Source organism: Aptenodytes forsteri, unplaced genomic scaffold (genome assembly GCF_000699145.1).
Source record: "Aptenodytes forsteri isolate BGI_AS27 unplaced genomic scaffold, ASM69914v1 Scaffold257, whole genome shotgun sequence".
Lineage (NCBI taxonomy): Eukaryota > Metazoa > Chordata > Aves > Sphenisciformes > Spheniscidae > Aptenodytes > Aptenodytes forsteri.
In genome coordinates this window covers 1,020,319-1,040,247 of record NW_008795194.1, presented here as the reverse complement: position 1 = coordinate 1,040,247, position 19,929 = coordinate 1,020,319, and the positions used below count along the sequence as shown (strand labels likewise).

Below are 19,929 nucleotides of genomic sequence, written 5' to 3'. Positions count from 1 at the left end.
TGCGCAACCTTCCAGGATGGAACATCTGCCATTACCTGTAGTGCAGCAACACACTGTGTATTTAGAGTGATAGAATTTCTTACTCAAAGCCCATAATCTTCTTCATGGAAGTCTGGGCTGCCTTTTGGTCATTACAAATTGCTGCATTTTTCCAAAGATGGCTACTGATGTACAATTGTTGATTTAGCAGAATATAACTACAAAAGTCTGCAATAACTTACAAACAACAGTCACTGGAAAGTATAACAAACTCTTGATGAGCAGTACTTGCACTATTTAATAAACAATGAAGTTCAAATGTCTTGCTATGGGAGGAACTGCTTTAATAATTCAAACAGAAACGAGCATAAAATATCGGTATCTGCTTCAGAGTTGGATCTTCTGCCTAAGGGTATAGATTCATATTAGTTTTTACCCTCATATCTTACTTACATAGTTACTTATATAGTAGCAGATAATGTACGAGTGCTCTTTCCTGGATACTATGTGAAAACTTAGTGAAGCTAGGGCGGGAGTAGAGTATTGCTGCTGCTCTTTATTTCTACAGTTGTTTCATTACCTTCTTCGATATCCTTTTTGTGTTCTTTCTTTCCACAATTGTATTTCACTTTTTCTTTTGCATTACAGTTTTTATAAAAATTATCAATTCTGAGTTCTTATAATTCTTCTAGAGCTCTTCACTGTTGCATCAGCTAGAATGATCCACGCTTCGTTAGTAAAGCTTGCAGTGAAAAGAAGTATTATTTGGGTTTAGAATTACCACGCTCATGATAATGGTGGTGGTAGTGAGAAAGCGGATGTTGGTCATCACTCCAAGAGCTACTCCCCTGAGCCCATCTTTGGCTTGCATATGGAAACACTCTTTATCACCATGAAACTACAGCCTGTGTTTTGTTGTTGTGAGTGGTTTTTAATTTAAAATGAAAGCTTGCATTCTGCAGAATCTGAATATACCACATGGAACTCCCATGCATCAGACAGGCTACACAGAGTGATCTGGCTGAGCATCGGGTAGCTTTGGCTCAGACTGAACAACTCCTGACCCTTGACACAGGGAGAACCAGAGAATTGCTTGGTTTTATATACAAATAAATAAATAAATATTAAAAAGGCAGTAAAATACATAATTTATTAATACTTCTCTTTAAACCAAAACAAACAAAACCAGAAAACCTGAGTGATTTTATTTCTCACACAAATCTGTCTAAGTGGTTTAATGGTAACTCTGCCATTTTCAGACTACATATAAAATTTATCCTATACAGTTTTACAAACTTTGTTTAATTAACAGCCTGTATTAAAGTTGCATAGGTAAAACTACGTAAGACAGACCGCAGCAGATGGTACTTGATCAGTAAGTCCACATCTTTCTCCTTGATGTCCAGTATTTCAATCCAATTGCTGAAGAGAAGCAATAAATGCTGCATCTAGCATTAACGATGAACTGGTGAATACATGAAAAGCCATTATGGACTACAGACAACTGTACAGTGTTACAGAGAAAAACAGAAATAAACCCTCATGTAGTAGTACAAAATGTTAAGATTAAATCCTGCCTGAAAAACAGTAGTTGACTAATGCATATGTATGAAGTCCTTCAATAACATCCAAATTGAAGTCTCTGTAGTTATTGCTTATGTCTTAAATATATTCAAAAATTCTCCCTCCTTTTTTACAAAACACTCTTTCTGTTTTTTCGTGGCTTGAACATTCGTCATCTTTTGCAGTATCACAGACCATTTGGTAAACGTAACAACTGAACCTCCTGTTAGGCTTCTGTTCTATATGTAATACAAGGTCTTTGTCAAAGTAAACTTCATGACTGTAAGTCTGAAATGAGAAAAAAAAATTCTAATTGCAGTCTCCATTTCCATGACTTGCTAATACCCATCCCATTTTCCTTGGGGAACAAAAAATATTTAATATTGGTGACCTCCGTGATCACACAGGAATTTTGTGTGGATACACACAGATTGCTCTTCCAGATAAAGGACAGAATTTTAAAACTTTGAGACGTTTCCCACATGCCTAGTTTAGGAATCTCAGTGCAATCCAGAGCATCTGATTTAAGATCCTAAGTTGCCTATGCAGTCAGTGATAAAAGAGGTGCCCAAGGTGCTGAGTATTTCAGATTATCTAAGTCGGATGTCCACCTAAACTTGGACTGTATGAACAGCCCATTCCATCTCTCCAAATATACACAGAGTGAGGTCCATGCTTAATTCTATGCAAGTAGTGCAAGTTAAGCTAGTGAGACTATTTACAAGTTGTAAAGTCAAGCTGATGTAACTAGCCAGAGGGTGAGTATTCAAGTTGATAAATACTTCAGAAATACCTAAAGACAACCCCTCCCCCAGCCAAAAAACCAAACGAATCAACCAACAACAACAACAAAAAATCTTAATTTCAAATCATGGAGATTTTTAGATAAGTGAACTACTGTCTGATGGAATACTCAGAATTTTTGAGTTATGATTATTATTTTGTACAAATCTCATCCATAGCACTTGGCAACACTATTTATATATCTCTTCAAATCTGAACAAAAATGGTAGGTAAATGGGTATGGGGAAGTGTTAGCGTAAACAAAAGACAGGAATTCTCCTCACCACATCCCAGGACTCCAGTAATGGAATACTCTTAAGTAGAATCCCATGTTAATTTTTGAGTTATGATTATTATTTTGTACAAATCTCATCCATAGCACTTGGCAACACTATTTATATATCTCTTCAAATCTGAACAAAAATGGTAGGTAAATGGGTATGGGGAAGTGTTAGCGTAAACAAAAGACAGGAATTCTCCTCACCACATCCCAGGACTCCAGTAATGGAATACTCTTAAGTAGAATCCCATGTTCATTACAATGAAAGTCAAGCTGAGCTCTTCCATCAGCTCCTATTTGAGTAACTGCCACAGTGGATAACAAATCCAATTCATCTTCATAGTCCACAATTTTGAATGTCTTAGGAAAAACAAAACCTCAAGTTTACAAATCAAACATAAAGTCACATTCCCCTCTACCTAAATTGCATAGCTCTTTTTCTTTCAGGTGATAGCAGAATTGGAAAAATTGTAGTTAAGTCTTCTGGTCAAAGAAAACTTTGCCAGCCTGATACCCAACAGGCATCTTTCCCAGCATGAGTTGTCCAATGCATTTCAGCAAAATTCCTTAAGACAGGAGAGAAGAAAGTGATGTTCTGAACAATCCTAATGTGCAAGTAGATGTATTTTATATATATCATACAGGAAATAGAAAAAAGTACTTTGAAATTGGCAGAAGAAACATATTTAAACTCCATGCCCTCTCTTGAAGCAGACACGTTAGAGACAGTATAGCTTAAAACCATTACCGGTTTTGAGGGGATATGTATATTAGGGTAATTCCATTCACACAAACACCTGTGTGTCCTGTTCAGAGCTCTCTCTTGCTCCACAGAGTATGTGACAGTGAAGAACTGAGACCACAAGGTGAAGACTGTAACTGCCTTAATTGCCTCTATCTCACTGTCATGAACCTGGTAACATACTCTTTAAATTCAGCCAGTTTTTTTCTTCCATAATGGAAAAATATCTAGTGGAATCACAAGTGTAAAGCAAGAAAAAAAAAAAATAGTGTGCAGACTCTAATTTTTATTATGTTTAAAAAAAAAAAAGTGGATAGAATAACTAGTGGAATCACAAGTGTAACAACAAGAAAAAAAAAAATAGTGTGCAGACTCTAATTTTTATTATGTTTAAAAAAAAAAAAGTGGATAGAAATGAACTGCAGACCTTAAGGGTTATATTGGACTGTCCTGTATTTTTACCATAGTAAAATCTATTTCCTCAGAAAAAAGAATAGAAACGACTGCCAGAAACTGATGAATTTTAACTGTCGTGCTTATGTCAATTACAGCTCCAGCTCTAGAGAGCGAGCTAAAAAATATTCTTCATAACCTCTTGAAGACTCAACGCCAAGGCATGTGGTGTTTTCACTCTTAAGAAGCAGTTACTTAAAGGAAAAGTGTTAAATACCTTATCCTGCAATCTAATTCAAGTGATTGGAAGAGAAAAATATAGTTTAGAGATACTATATCAAAGACTAGAGGAACCTAAAGCAGAGAAAAAAAGAAATATGTTTCTTTCATTTCATAAAAATAAATGTTTAAAGGAGATGTTTGAATGAAGAGAAGAGTAATGGTTCGTCACATTAACATCTCATTTCTGTGCCGCTGAAGTCGCATAGAGTTATGACGGTGTCATGGGGCATAAAAGCAGTTCTTAAAAGAAAGAGACTATCCAAAGCACAAATGTCAACCAAGGAGAAGAGACGACAGAGAGGGGAAATGAAGTAATTAGAAGTTAAGACGACAAAGACAGCCACAGAAGAGGAATAACGAACTCAAAGATTAACACATCTAATGGTTACAGCCACTGCACCTGAAACTAGAATGACTTCTAGCTAGCTAAACATCTTAAATAATCCATGAACTGCTCTTAATACATCAGTTACCTCTTGTTCTGGGTCATCATCCAGCAAGTTAAAACGCTTTTTCACCACTCGACCAGAAGCTGTTACAGTAACAGCGTTGTTCACCTTTGGAGAAAAAGAAAAAAGTGGCTCTAGACTTTGGAGCATTTTAGTTTCTTCCTGTCTATTTGACAATTTCATGTCTTTTGCTTTCTGACCTTGTTTTAATCTTTCAGATGTTGTTTTACTCGTTAGCTATGCATGGCCTTAGTGCTACTATCTCTTCTTTAGAAGAGGGCTCATGAACTTGGTGGTTTTAGTTGAGATATTACTGATGTTTACTCATATTCAGAGGTTCTCAGTCCTGTAGAGGTGCCAAAGGTTCTCAGCTACCATAATTTTTAAAACAGAAGTGACTGGAGCCAAGATGCTGGAATGAGAATTGAGACAGCGAAGTCACCACCAATTTGTTTCTTAAACTCTTACTTCCAGAAGACGGGGAAAGTAGCATCTTAAACCACCACAGCTGCTTCCACTGGGCATCATTAACACCAGAAACATTCAAAACTGGGGTATTAGTGTCTTAATGGAAGTCAAAAGGAAAAGGCACAGCACAGACAGGATTAGAACTCATATTTCTTTGCTCTTATTGCAACAGAAGTTATCTAAACAAACCCTAAAAAGAAAAGTATGGCAAGTCATTAGATGACAAAGCCTCTCCTTTCTTAATTCAATGGAAGTTTTATTCCTGAGTTAGTGTAGATTTTTAATACACAAACTTTTCTTCTGCAGAAGCTTCAAAATTAGTATCGCTGATTTCCAGGGACTTTACAGTACTCATAAACTATAAAAATTTGCTTTTATGTAAGACATAACTTTGTATGCTGAAGCAAAATGACAGTTCCAAGCACTGCCAAAAAATTTTCTTCACAAGTGTGCTCTTTAGCCTTTTTGACGTTTAGATTGTCTTTGTGATTTTCTATCACAAAAGACTTCATGAAACAACCAAGGTGATTTAACAGCTCATTTCTACCAGAAGGTTCAGATCATCCCCTTGCCACTTGGTTCTACCTTTCTGCACTCTTCTGACCCACTGAAGATTCAGTTCTGTTCTGCTCCAGCTCCAGTTCAGCTCACCGAGCAAGCAGAAAAGTACTCACCTTTTCTGCTGGGTTATTCTTCTATTATTTTAGTGCACTGATTTGGCTCACCAAGTGTTAGATGAATGCCAAACCTGTCACAAGGGAGTGACAGATGTGCATGGAGAGGAAAAGACTTTTGGAAGCAATCTGTCACAAGGGAGTGACAGATGTGCATGGCCAGGAAAAGAAACAGACTTTTGGAAGCAACGTATTGTCTTTGTTGTCTTATGAAGACTTAGTTATGAGAGACTTGAAACATTTCTAGCATTTGTATGATCAAATTACCTGAGCACCAGGGATGCACACAATTATCACTTGGTAGCACCTTCTTTTGAAGGAAATCTGTCACCATCTTTTAAGCATGTTTTATATCAGTGATACATGGTTATACTGCACACCATAAAGAATGCTGAAAACTAAAGAAAAGACTGGAGGTTTCAGAAAGCTATCCTGAAACTGTTGCTGTTTTCAAATTTTTTTCATACTGCTTAAAGTCCAATGAAGAGACGGAATGTCTTTCAATAAACTTTGAATTAAGCCCATAAAACACGGTGATTACTCACATACACAAAACCCCTGTGTATTGCTCAAAATCATACATTGTGATCTCGGACACTGAACTCACAGAGTTTTCTCTGTTGGCCACAATCGTAAAATCTTCTGCAATCTCCATTTGATCTGTATTATTTTTAACTTCCTTGAGCTTCAAGACTCTACAAAAGAAACAGAAATTACAAAGTCATGTATTCTAATCCACTACTACAACACTTCTGTATTTACAATTTAAAAAAATCAGGTATATTAAAACATCAGAAATAATTGAAATTGAAATAAATTATTTTTGTTATTTGTGTTTATCAGTGAAATTTTAACAGAATGGTCCTTGAACATTTCCCATATGAAAATCTAGTGTTGCCTGCCAGTGCCCACATTCATCACGTAGAAATCTGCAGGTGTTTCTACCAGAACTTCCAATTCTGACAAATTAATAAAGTTTACAGTTTCTAGGGCTTGATGAGTGTTTTGGCCTGCAAATTGTCAAACTACTGAATTTATGCAACTTTTCCTCTAATGAAAATAAGATTTGAGAAAAAAGGCCTCATACTTTATCAAATTTGGTCCCACGTGGATTATTCTACCTGACATATCTGGATGGAAATATATCCAATCAGGTTCCAGTGAACAGCACTTCATATCCTGTATGCCATTTTTTGCCTGAAGAAGGAAGGGAAAGCTTAGAATATTAGTATTTTGAAAGTCTCACAGATCTAATTAAAGAGGAAATACTGAGCTCCTCTCCACATAATTCTGAAGGTTTTTAAGTATTGCTCCTAATCATGACCAGAAAGGATGGCAGTGGAACAATAATAATAAAAAAAATACTCAGTTCCAATTCTTAAGATATTCCATGGAACAGTTTCAACTTTTTTAATATGCAATAAGCAATGACCTTGTACCACAGCTATACATGGTCCTACCTCTCCTGAAACTAAGCAAAACGAAGATTTAGCCTACAATCTGCACACACTTCAACAATTCCAGTAATTTGAGTGTCAAAGACATGAGAAAAGCATTAACACAAATTTTGACTTGAGCTTCAAACCTCAGACTCAGCCTCTTTTGTGCAAATATTTGTGGAGCGTGTAAGCCTGGGATAGCTTGCGATTTCAGCTGCAAGCTAGTCAAAATCTTGGGATTTTGGCAGCGGCTTTTTGTTGTTAAATTTAGCTGACCCTGCTCATTCAAATTTTCAAATGTATGAACCCACATAGAAGAAACTAGGTGCGAAAGGATTGTACAAGTCCCTTTGAATCAAAATTGATCTTCAGCTACGGTTGTGAAAGATCTGTTTTGAAAATAAGAGATAGAAGGGGGATCACTGATTTGATCAGGCTAGTAAAAGAGATGAGGACGTTTACAGGCGAGAAGTTTTTTAGTGAAGAACGCTGAACTAACAGGCCTAGAAGCTGCTTGTATTACAGAAGTATCTTCAGGTCAAATCCAGATCCAAAATAAAAGCTGAGATGAGGAGCTCACGCAAAAGAATATATGATGAATAGTACATAAACAAAAATAATTGGGAACGCTGGATTAAAATGAGTAATAAAATCTTTCTAGGGAGAGAAAGGGAAGGTACAAATCAAGGATAAACTACAAACATTAAGGAAACTTATTCTGCAATGTCTTAAAACTTAAGATGTTTCTTTAGTCATGCCATTTGATAGGCTGACTAGTCAGAATTGCATTAAGATGTTACCACGCAAGGAATCAGGTAATGAGATTCTGCTTGAGCCTTAACTTTTAAGCTGAGAATTCAGTGCTGTGTAGCACTGACAGTGCTACGATTATATTGGAATGAAGGAAATAGCAGAAGCAGTACTAATTCAGAAGAAAACATTTTACACATGACTCCACTGGGTAGCAGATGTAACACTGTGGGGTGATCCCTGTGAGAGCACCACACTAGAAAACAAGGGTATTGTTACCTCGAGCACTACTCAGAAGACGACAAACGTGATACACATTCATTTCAGAGAAGCTGCTATCTGAATATATTACCAAAGCATTGTCTTTCAGAGAACAAATATGGAAGACTCCTTTATGTTTTTTCTTGTTAGGTGTGATGATATAATGCCAAGGGTAACCTCCAATTTGAAATGCATTCTCCAGAGAAGATGCTTCAAATAACAAAGGTGGGGTATCTGCAAATATTTGGTAATGTTAACACCATTAGTAGCAGAACAATCATAATTCCATTGATCCTTACAATTCTAAATTCCAATAAAGCTACTAATTCTTCAGAACTTTTGAAGGCTGTTGGAAATACATTGGCTGCGATCTTTTATCTAGCACCAGCTATGCTACCTCACCTAGCATCCAGGCACACATCTGCAATTTCCTGTGGAAGGTTACTGCCTTCTTGGATCTTCATGCTGAACCGTGCTTCTGATACCTTTGACTTACTTCATTCCAAATGAGCTGGATAAGCAAAGACGTAGCAAACAATTAAAATTAATCTTAATCCAGCTCATCTGAATGAGAGAGGACGTACACACGAACAGATCAAAGAACGTATCAAAAGGGTCACTATTCTCTTGGGAAAAATAGTGATAAATAGCTGGAAACAGGCTAACAGTAGCAATCTCAAACAACGGAATTAAATGCAGAAAGATACCTGAATCTGAATATTCCTTCTCCTTTTGCGTAATACAACAAAATAGTGTGGACCACAAGGAATGCAATCTGTAACTGAGTTCATAAAAATCAGTAAAAATCTAGGAATTTTTGTAATTAATGGCAAAAGGTATCTAGTTTTCCCTTCAGTTCACTTGGGATAAATTATACAGATGTAATACACCATTCTTACAAGTCTTCTGTGTACTGAATGAGAGAAGCATCTTTAAGTGAAACGGACTGCACAGAGCTTTACAACTTCCACCAACTAGCTAAATAAAAGAAATTTCTACAGCTGCTATAACTGAATCAATTTTAGACTGAAGATCAGCTCTTTCCAACAGTACAGAGAAGTGCTGGAAAAAAAAATTGACAAAACATGGAGAAAATCTGCAATTACAAGGGGCATTTAAACAGGCAGAATATAAAAACCCAAGCTGAATTACTGCGAGGAGAACAAGGTTCTTATCTGGACTTTTGTGTCCCAAAGGTCTCATCCAAATTTTGACTTGTTCTTGTCCTCCTTAGTCTAAATAATTATCCAGATCCTAGCCAATGGTACTAAGATGTCACATGACATCAGAAATTATGTTTACATAGTGCTTCTCTCTTTTTCATTCCTTCATGTTTCCAAGAACTTAGCCATTTAGATTGAAAGGCATTAGTTCACTGCCCATGAAAATGAAGTGTTTCCTAAGCTGGAAAGTGGCAGTCTTCTAGTTGTCTTTTGGACTAACACATAGGAAATGGGAGATTCTGTGCAAGATATAACAAAGTAGAGGTTATAAAAACCGAGGCACCTGCTGAAAATGTAGAGAATGTTGAAGATGGAGGCATAAGCAGAGGACCTACTGATATTAAAATCTGTCAGAAAATTAAAAATGAGTCAAGAAAATTTGTTAACATTTTACCCTATTGACTTTTTCTTTTTAAATAAAGCGTATATAGCAAGGCCCCTCAAAAATTGTGCTAGATGGACTAAATGATAGATTTAAATGCGTTTCAGTAATATATCAATCCCAAGCAGTACAGGCTGCTGATAAAATATGCCTTTCTTTTTACGTTCATTTGGCAAAGATTTGCAAGATCATAGCCACCTAAACCACTGTCATAGCGTGACTCTGCTGCCTCAACTCCCTCCTTCCTGCTATGTGTCACTTGCTCTTGTTGCTCTACACCTCCTGTTCTCATTGTTTTCAAGTCCTTTCCCTAGCGTTGCCAGTTTTCAATCTCCTGTTGAGCTTCTTTATTCACTTCCTTAAAACTCTCCAGCCTCATCTAAACATAGAGCCATAAACTTGTTCCTGGCAGCTCTAACAAGTATTTGTTCTAAATGTAAAAACAATATGGGCAAAATATCTGCCTCTCTGTTTTTTTATGAAATTACTGTATCCTCTAATAATAAATCAGACTACAGTTTTAAGTTCTGGACCTTTCAGAAAGTGACATAATGAAGATTTATAGGTAGCTTTTCCATTCCTTCCACTGTGACCAAAATCAAATTCCTTACCAGTCAATAGCTGTAAATGACATGGTAGGTACATGCTAGCCTATAAGTTTTGATCTCTATACACCTCCTCTTGGGTACCTAACACACCATAAAAACATTACTGTAATAACTGCCATCCCTTCAGGCAATTTCTGTAGGGAGGCTAGGACTAAATAAGCAGGAAAATTACACAGTTAAATTACAGTAAATACAAGCTTAAACTCTGAAACTCTTAAAATCTCACTCACTGAAGCATTATGTCACATTGAACAGTCAGTCAGCCATCTCATTCTTAAAAGAAAACAGCTCAAAAACCACAGGAATGCAACTATCTGTAAAGAGCAGCCATGGCAATTGTCTGTCATGAGTTCAAAACTTCCCAACCACAAATTCTTGACTATGATTCAAGATCAAAAATGTTTTCTCCAGTACATTGGTTTTAAATTTCCACACTAAAAACTACAATGATCTATAAGACATGAGAACAAATATGGTATAGGCTTCCTATTAAAGCTCTCACAGTATGTTTTCCACAGGGCCCCTAACATTAAACTGTGGTTTTGCAGACTGAGACAGAGAGGAAAGTGAGGAGAAATTTCTCTTTGCAGAACCTGAGACATCAATTATAGCAGCCTATCACTTTGTTTGATAAAACAAAGCCTTCACTATGTAAGTCTGTATTTTATCTTTGTGTATTTCCTTATGTTTATGTAAATCTGGTTTGGTTTGCCTGTTATTATCTGATACTGTTTGCAAACATAAAGATAAAAGCATTTTTTTATGTGGACAGTCACCTGTAAAAAACATTTAATGCAGAAACATTCAAAATTAAAGAAATAAAGGCATGCATTATTTGATTTTGGTGAAACCTACTTTTTTTTTTTTTTGGGAAGGGTCTCGTGTTAACTTGTGAGAATGTATTTCTAAAGTAAAAAAAAAGTTTCAAAGAAAGTCTCAGGCTTTGGTCATTCATTAAGATTCTTAGCACCAAATTCTAATCTCAAATGCACCAACAGAAATTATTGTTTGGTTTCAGAGAAATTAAAGTCATGACATAAAGCAGAACATTCATCAGTTAATGATTTGAGGCATAAGAATTGCTTTTAATAGACAATTTGTTCTCTCCTCAGGAATTAATTGTTTTGAAACTGGCACATTTCTGACAACTTAAGAATTATCAAAATGCAACTCAGACAAATTGTATTCAGCCTCCTTGAATTCCCTCTGCAAGTTAGATTAAACGTTCTCACATCTTTTGCTTACATACTGTATACGGTTTCTGGGTGTTACTAACAGCTGTCCTAGCCCTTCTTCTTTCCCAAGAGCAGCTGTGTCTCAGAAATAAGGAAGGGGTTTCCACGTCATGCATTGCTTATGAAGTTTTTCAAATAGCTTCGTTGCTGTACTAGTTTTCTAGGTAAGCCCTATGTAATTAATTCTTGTAATTAGAAGCAAAGCAAAGCACATTTTTTACTGTAACGTAAACCCAGAAATAAAGCTACAGCACAATAGGAGTACAATAATTTTAATGTTTTTTCTTGGTGTGAAATTAATAATAAATTAATCCATAAAAGCCACCAGCCAAGATAATACAGAGATCATAAATACCTGTTATTTTAATGTTACATGGAAGACCAAATGGATACTTTCCTACAACTCCCACTTGACCATTCCAGTTGAATTCATGTCCCAAATCAAACGGCTGTTCCATGAACTAAAATAACACAGAACAATTTAGCTTTATTGATGCGTATTTACTTGCTGTTTAGTTTTACTGCTCTGTTACTACTGCATTCTTTATCTTGTTAAGATACTGCTTAAGTCTTATTTTTGAGTTAACGTTTGATTTTTGATTGGAAGAATATAAACTCAAAAGTCTCACTGCAGTTCTGTTTCAGATCAAACAATCTTCCACGCCCATCAGTTTCTAGCCTTAACACTCATCTATAACTACAGACTAGGTGTGTAAAGAAGAGCACACTCTGGTCTAGCATTTACATAGCTCCTCTCCATATATGCTTAAGTGCCTGTCTGACCCTGTATCTCTTATGTTTTGCCACCTGAACTGATGTGGGTAGAATTTTCTGATAGTGTACCCATTTGCATCTTCTGGCTGTAAATAGATTTAGGCAAGAACTGTATCCTTTGACACATTCCCCATGTACCTATGTGGCATTACATGAATATTTATGATTTGTTGCCTCAAAATAGCATGGACTGTATGAAAAATTTTGTATTTCATTACCTGTTCAGAGATGGCCTGGAAGTTATAGAGCCTGACCAGACCCACGCTATACATTACAATCAGGATTCCATTAGAAACAGCAACATCTGTCACACTATTACCAAATATCTGGGAAAAAAAAAAAGGAGAAGAAAAATAGTCTATTAGGGAAGAAATAATTGAGACACGATGCAAAATACTGCCATTATGTCCTGAAATTTGCAATCGCTTTAATTTTTTACTCTGACCAAACCCTACGATCAGTGTTTTAGTTCATGAAGTTTTCTCTAACTCATCTGTTCTGCTGAGTTTCTATAACACTTTGCATTGCAGTAACACCTGAGGTTAGATTAGTCATATTCTGCAAGCAGATTCATTGTCTAATCAATTCTCAGTATATCTTCATATCATGTTACCCAGTTATTATAATACATGAATAGATTATATTACCCAGCATCCCACAGGAATGTTAGCAAAGCTAACAACTCAATCTAAAAGTACTGATTTCAGATCTTCTTTCTTCATCACCAGGGTAAAATACTAGTCTAATCATGGCTCTATGACTGTGTACAGCTGTACTAAAACTACATTATCCAGCTGTCACAGAGTACAGGATCCTCTCTGAATCCAAATTAGACACATACATGAGAAGCTGACTTACCCCTTTTAACAATTATGCAGTATTCATTTGTGCCACCGCTTAACACATCTCCACTGAGAAAAACCCAACAAACTAATTCTTAGTATTTAATGAATAACAACACGTGAAGTTCGTAATTTTTGTAATAGAGATGCTTGGAAATGCAGTTTTCATTTCTTTAATCTGAATCACTATGTGAAAAAGCAATTAAAACAGGGTTAAAACAGGCTTAAAAACAATTTAAAAAAAAAGAAACCCAAAAGCTGTAATACTCCTAAATCACTATCAAGGATCTTGTGATCACTTTGGTCCCGAAAGATACATTCACTCCCGAGACCTTGCCTTTTATTTAGTCTTATGGCTCTTTCTCAATACATTTGTTAGCTTAGGTCCCAGTGTCTTCCAGACCCAGAATCTAATAGTCTTCCAACCCTAAACTCTCCTTCCTTGAGACCTTAGCTAGCCTGAACTCAGAATTTATTGTGGTATACCATCTCAGTAAAGCTGATGCATTAGATGCTTCTGCAGTCTTGAACAGTAACCCTAATCCTAACTCTAATTAAACAGTTACATTCCACTGATCTGTATCAGGTTTGGCATTGCATTCACTGGTTGCTTCCTCTGCTGGGTGTATTCTCGAATCCCAAATTCTGTCCTGACATTATTCCTAGCTGTAACAATTACTCTGATGAGTACTCAGTACAGGCCCAACTGAAGAAGTACTCTTTTAGACCTTTTGCCTATTATGTCCATGATGAATCTGGCATGCCATTCTTAACCAGATTGAGAATACCTTTGAAACTGGTAACAACTGTTTTTTCCAGTCCTAACTACTAATTTTGAACAGAACAATACACAGTGCCCCTAAACTTTCATGGGCCCAAATGAAAAATATTTAACCCTATTCCTTCACTTGCCAGCCCAATCTCAATTACAGCCTCAACCTAACCCAGCACCCCCTAAAACCCACTAATAGCTCTGGACCCCAAATGAGACTAGCTCACAGAGCTCTGAAGACAGAGTCTGCATGTATGCACTGTTCCATTTATAAGTAGTATCCAGAGCGCTTTTGACTTAACATAGAAATGTTTCTTCACCAGAACAGTAAAACTTGCCATCTGGTTTGAGGTTTCCTAATATATACACTCTTACTTACAGGTCACAAACCGACCTCAGAAAGGTTGTTTGCTCTTGACTGATAAAGCAAGACACATATTTACATTTTGCCATTCAATATCAATGATAATACAAGTTTGAAACATTTGTAACTGCATACAGAATTCATAGACTATTACTAGGAGTGGGTCAGAAGCACATCTATCTTTCTTTAAAGAGGTGAAAAGAAGTCTACAAACACTTTAGCATTCCCTAATTCTTATGATTGCTATAAGTAAAGGCTAAAGTCCTTCTACATGTCAGAGAGTAACCCAACAGCAGAATGCATTTGTATTTTCTCCCCTAGTCATTTGAATTAAGAATCTTCCCCCACAACCAGACACAAGAAGAACATTACTGCTAATTAACGTTTCTGGGCACTATGCTTTTATGAGCTGTAAGTATGAATTCTGAAATTCTGGGACAATTGCCTAAACCATGCCTCTTGTACAACTACAGTACAGATCATGATTAACAGAGGAATTAACTTACCTTTTTGTTTATTTCTAGCATTCCAATGAATGAAAGAGGCAAAACTTGGAATACAGCAAGATAGAACAATACAGACTGTTGGATACCTGCCTGGGAAGGAATAACAATACTGAATAAAGTTATTATACTTGAGGCATTTATTAACGGTAGGACATCTTCCTCTTCTACCATAATAACAAAGCATAATGTCTCCATCTCTGTCCTTGTAAATTTTTTTAATCTATTTTGTAAAGATTTAAGAATGACAGATTTTTTCAACAAACTTACCTGTCGTGCTGCTGCAGGGAGTTTATTCTGAGCTGACTTTACAACCATTACCTCTTGAGGAGTATCCCAGCTCAGATACCTATTTGTGACAAGAAAGGCCTATCTTAATAATTTAAAAATCATTTGATAATAAATACATTATTTCAAATAAAATATAATCTACTATAACTAGGCAGATCCCTGTGTCCAGGCAAACTGTTCAGTATCTGATTCAGGAAAGGTGCCCGAGATGTTTGCTGTTTGCAATAATGCAAAACCCACAGAACTAGGAATGGCTTATTCCATACAGGATTGTGAGAAAAATCCTGAAAGTATGAACATTCACTGTCTTAATTTTTCTCCTTCCCTTCACAAATCACTGCTTTCTTATCCTTCAGTCTAAAGGAAATAATTTCTTCTGAGAACTGAAAAAAAGATGCAGTTTACCAGAAGCAGTAACTGCTCTGCTTTTAAAGAGCAAAATAGCTACCCTATGGAGAAGGGTACGCTTGCAAGTAAAAAATGGCTTAAACTTTAAATGTATTTTTCTTATGTTTTATGAAGTTTGTTTTACAGCTCTTAAGGGTCCTCTCCTAGTATGTTGCCATTGCAATATTAAAGGCTGTAAAATTGTCAGAGAAAAGCCAATAGTAGCCTAGTTTTTGTGGCTTTTGTGGAACTTGATACCAAATTTGAGACCGTAATACTTAAGCTGCTGAAATTCTTCTATAGAAAACAGCATGCAGGAACAGTACTCCAGGTAATATGCTAGACTAACAAACCTGAAGTCAGCCATAGGACAGTACTAAAATAAACACGATTCCCTTTCTCCAGTATAGTACTAATGATTTTTAATTATATAAGCCTAGTCAATGTTTAATACCTGAATTTGCAACAGGAACCGGCAAGGTATATTTTTTCCAGTATTTCTCCACTATCAGCAGAGAGACGTAGAAGCCAGTTCTGCACTGTCAAGACTATCAGGGAAGATTTATAGTCTGATGGACTTGGTAGCATTTCCCCCTATGTAACAAAATGTTATCAGAACAAAGTTTGTATGAGGAGAATACATAACATTTTGACACAGTAGCAAGAAAAGAAAAGTTAATACATGTTCCTCAAAAACTAAAGGTGGAAAGCTGCCGGCTAATCACATCAGGATCTCTAAGCTCATGTCTGTGCTAAATAATCAGCTGACTATCACATAAATAATCTGTTGTCACACTTCTCGCAAGGCAGTTACCTCTTCTAGAAAAGACACCTTTTAAAACTTCTTTGCCTTGCACAAATGAAGTGTAACTGCTTATTGATCTAATTGATACCAGTCTTGAAGAGACAATTGTTTAAATATTGTGGAATAAGACATTAAGTGGTAACTCAACAGTAACTGCTAAGAATGGTATTCACGCTGCTTTATTTTTAGGCACCTCAAGGATAGGGCTAATATTCCTAAGCTCTGTGGACAGTGGAAGAGAGAAAAACTCCTCAAGGAGGAGGGAAATTATATCATCTATTAGCTAGAACAGCAGAACAGCTTTTGGGCAGAGTTGCTTTAATGGGTCTTCAGTTTATCTGCTTTTTTTTTTTATGTCAACAGATCTCGTAAAAACTAAAACTCCCACCTACTGCCATTACTAATTAAAAAATAAAGAAAAAATTAAACAGAATTTATGTTGTAAGGAATTAGAGTTAGTTGCATAAGCATAAAGGCACTGTTTTTAAAATCTTCCACCAAAGCTCACAAAAAAGCATTTGAATGCGCTATTGAGAAATTCAGAGAAGTATACCTCTGAACATTCAGTCAAAATAAATAAGCACATGTTGCAAACCTTAAATGACCTAACTCTATAAAAACACTGAGAAAATAGTTCAGAGGGAAAGAACACTCTATTCTAAATATGTTTCACTGAAAGATTTTGTTTTTTTCCACAACAATGCTTTATTAAAAAGTAATCTTACCAGTGGGCATTCCAATAATAAAGCATCTTCTATTTTTTCTGACTTAGAACACTTTGGCTTTTGATAAAGTATTCTTGGCTCTTGTGCAATGCTGGAGGAAAATGATTGCTAATCATTAGTCTACTTTATGAACTACTTTCTATCAACAAGTCATTTCATACAGTTTTATAAATCCTGCCTTCTCTTTAGGCAGGTCAGAAATCTAAACATCTCATTTTTACTTTGTAAATATAACCTGAAATTGCTCTCAAAATAAGGCCTAATAAACAATAGTTAGTATAACGTAATATTTAAAAGCTAACCTTCTCTGTATTTTGTGGTTTGGTGTTTTTGTTTTGTTTTTAAATAACAAACTTAATAGTAACATTCTTACTTTACTGATATATATTGAAAAGAAGGCATATTCCAGAAACTAACGATCATCCTGGAACCTTCCCCTCAAGCTCTTCCAGTGTTGCCTTTCATAATATAAAGGCGTGGCATCATGTACAGATATTTAACCCCACCCCCCACCCCCCCCAGTAGAATAAAAACTTCACAGTGTGCAGAGTTTTCCCCTCAGGGCTAGGATGAGACAAAAGATAAACCTGAAAGATGCTAGATGGGTTAACCCAGAACTGGAAAGCATTCAGACAATGTAGGAATAAACCACGGCTAAGTAGATTCAGATCTCTGCTGTAAGTGATAGATTAATTTAATTAACTCTCAGTGGTTTACAGTGACAGAGTAATTTGTCTTATGTATCATATGACACTGTCTCAAAACTGTTCTCACCACAACTTACTCAGCAATGCAGTTCTCCAAGTCCCTGCTACCTCCCTCACAAGAGGGATGGGCAAGAACAAGGACTGGTGTACGCAGCATTTCCCGTCCTCTACCCTGCCCTGTGCTGCCTCCTAATCTGTGCCTCTGCAGCTGATCACAGAACAGGAGAGTACATCAGATCAGAGAACTGATCTGCAAAATACATTAACAAAAACCAGCAAGTACTCCACACACTGCACTTTTACGTGAACAATGATTTAATTCTTTAATGCAGAATTTATACCAAGCTTGTTACATAGGCTGATTTTGTGACACATTCTTTAGCACACTGCTAGTTACCAGATCACAAAGAACTACCGTTCATTTGGCTTTTTAGTGCAAAATTATAAAATGCTGATAATCTTCCACTCCTGTTAAAGTGCTCTGAAAGCTGAAGTTATACAGCACCAGTAAGATCAGACTTTCCTTCGCCAAAGCAGGTGGCACGTTAAGACACAATGGCATCTGACTGTAATTTAACAAAGATTTATGCACCCGGTTATTTTTTGTTCATAAGTAAATTCCACTCAATTCACAGGGGCTATTTGGATGAGTAAAGTTAGCAACATATCTAAAACAGAATCACAGCGTTAAAACTGTAAGCCAGGGTAACTTTTAATTGTAAATTTATTACCTGCTAATACAGCACTGGTAATTGTCTAAGTAAATTCTTCCTCTTTCATATGCAATAGGAGATGCAGAATGAGTTGTCCAAACGTTCTTGAATTTAGTACTTTCCTGAAACAGACAGTGATTGTAACAGTGATGGCTTTTGTAACAGACCTTGCTTTTGGCAAATATTTTATTTGGCTCTTGCAGCTTAATAATTTACTTTAATTCAACCTTTGCTGTTGAATACATAAGGAAAAATCTTACTTGTTTTTTTTGTTTTAAACCAAATTAAAAGACCTTTTTCAGGGAAATTTTGTCTTTTTTTTTTAAACCACATTAAAAGATCTTTTTATTAGCTATTATGGACAGCGTGGGTAATGAATATTTTGTCATTAACTTGCCTGCATTAAAATTAAAACTGGCAACTAAACTTTAATGGCAACTTTTAAAATCAAGGACAAAACTCCCCAGAGTGGAGTTATGCACATAATCTTTTATATGTAATTAATTGAATTTACTGAACATCTGACTCCATTCTGCTGTTGGTGTTTTGTGTGAAAGGTAGAAAAACGTGTTTACGGTTATTTGCAAAAAGTGCCTGAAATGTTAATGGGATAAACTGCTCACACAGAGTTTCTTGCATGCATTAGAGACATCAGGAGCTCTAGACCGTTAACAAAGGTTCCAGTCTTACAAAAAAAAAAAAGTATTTGCGTAAGTCAGATGTACTCATTTTTATTTCAATAAACCTTGCATGCCCATTGATCTAGTTGTGTAAGTGGACACTTTAGCTGACTTCCAATAAATATATTTTTAAAATAAGACAATTGCCAATTCACTTCCACATATTCACTTTCAATGCATTTCAATCAACGACTGCGTGGGAGCAGTTTTGATAAAAAAAAAAACAAGTTCACTTTAGTCTATAATTGGTTTAATTCCTATTTTTTCTGTAACATAAATTTCACTGACACATTAGGGGTACGTTTACCTGAAGACCTCTGCTGATTATCTTATTTTGTTGTGAGAACTTCATTCGAATTTAACATTGATGCTCGCTAAAACACTATGAATATTGGTATTAAATATTAAGCCATCTTAGGGGAAGAAATAAGTGATATAAAATCGCATAAAAGGCTATTTCTAACAGGATTATTAGATTTACAAGTGCTTCTGCAGTTTTTCCACAGCATAGTCCCCTCTACATTTCTAGGTCTGAGCCTCATGAAATAAATTTAACCATTTGTAACTCTCTCCAGCAAAACTGCAGCTTTTTTCTCCGCAAACTTGTTAGTCAGCGTGACCAGGGACTTCCCAAACACCCGGGTTGAGGACTGACGCTCAGACCACCCCGGCTGAAAGCCAGTACAGGCAGCCAGCGCCGGAAAGCATCGCTATTACCTGACATAGTATCTTTCTGAGGAGTCCCAGGTTTTTTCTGTGGGCGACACCAGCATCTCTGGCATAAAAGCCGTGGGCCCTGCGGGTGAGGAGGCGGCAGACGTTGTGAGCCCCAGGCGCCCGGGAGGGGGCCCTCCT

At 36.3% G+C, this 19,929-nt stretch overlaps 1 protein-coding gene across 1 annotated transcript in view; it reads right to left on the bottom strand.

The window, feature by feature from the left end:
* Nucleotides 1-1,181: 1,181 nt before the first annotated feature.
* The window catches only part of DCAF17 (DDB1 and CUL4 associated factor 17), a 19,937-nt gene continuing 1,189 nt past the window's right edge, over nucleotides 1,182-19,929 (bottom strand). Inside the window, exons 2-15 of the mRNA XM_009278669.2 lie at nucleotides 19,792-19,927; nucleotides 18,413-18,516; nucleotides 16,975-17,065; nucleotides 15,899-16,038; nucleotides 15,037-15,115; nucleotides 14,770-14,859; nucleotides 12,504-12,611; nucleotides 11,867-11,972; nucleotides 8,155-8,297; nucleotides 6,701-6,810; nucleotides 6,221-6,308; nucleotides 4,496-4,579; nucleotides 2,810-2,965; nucleotides 1,182-1,830 (exon numbers count right to left, since the gene is read on the bottom strand). Coding sequence (XP_009276944.1) covers nucleotides 1,642-1,830; nucleotides 2,810-2,965; nucleotides 4,496-4,579; nucleotides 6,221-6,308; nucleotides 6,701-6,810; nucleotides 8,155-8,297; nucleotides 11,867-11,972; nucleotides 12,504-12,611; nucleotides 14,770-14,859; nucleotides 15,037-15,115; nucleotides 15,899-16,038; nucleotides 16,975-17,065; nucleotides 18,413-18,516; nucleotides 19,792-19,927 — 1,624 coding nt within the window. The 3' untranslated portion in view covers nucleotides 1,182-1,641. The remainder of the gene's footprint in view (nucleotides 1,831-2,809; nucleotides 2,966-4,495; nucleotides 4,580-6,220; nucleotides 6,309-6,700; nucleotides 6,811-8,154; nucleotides 8,298-11,866; nucleotides 11,973-12,503; nucleotides 12,612-14,769; nucleotides 14,860-15,036; nucleotides 15,116-15,898; nucleotides 16,039-16,974; nucleotides 17,066-18,412; nucleotides 18,517-19,791; nucleotides 19,928-19,929) is intronic.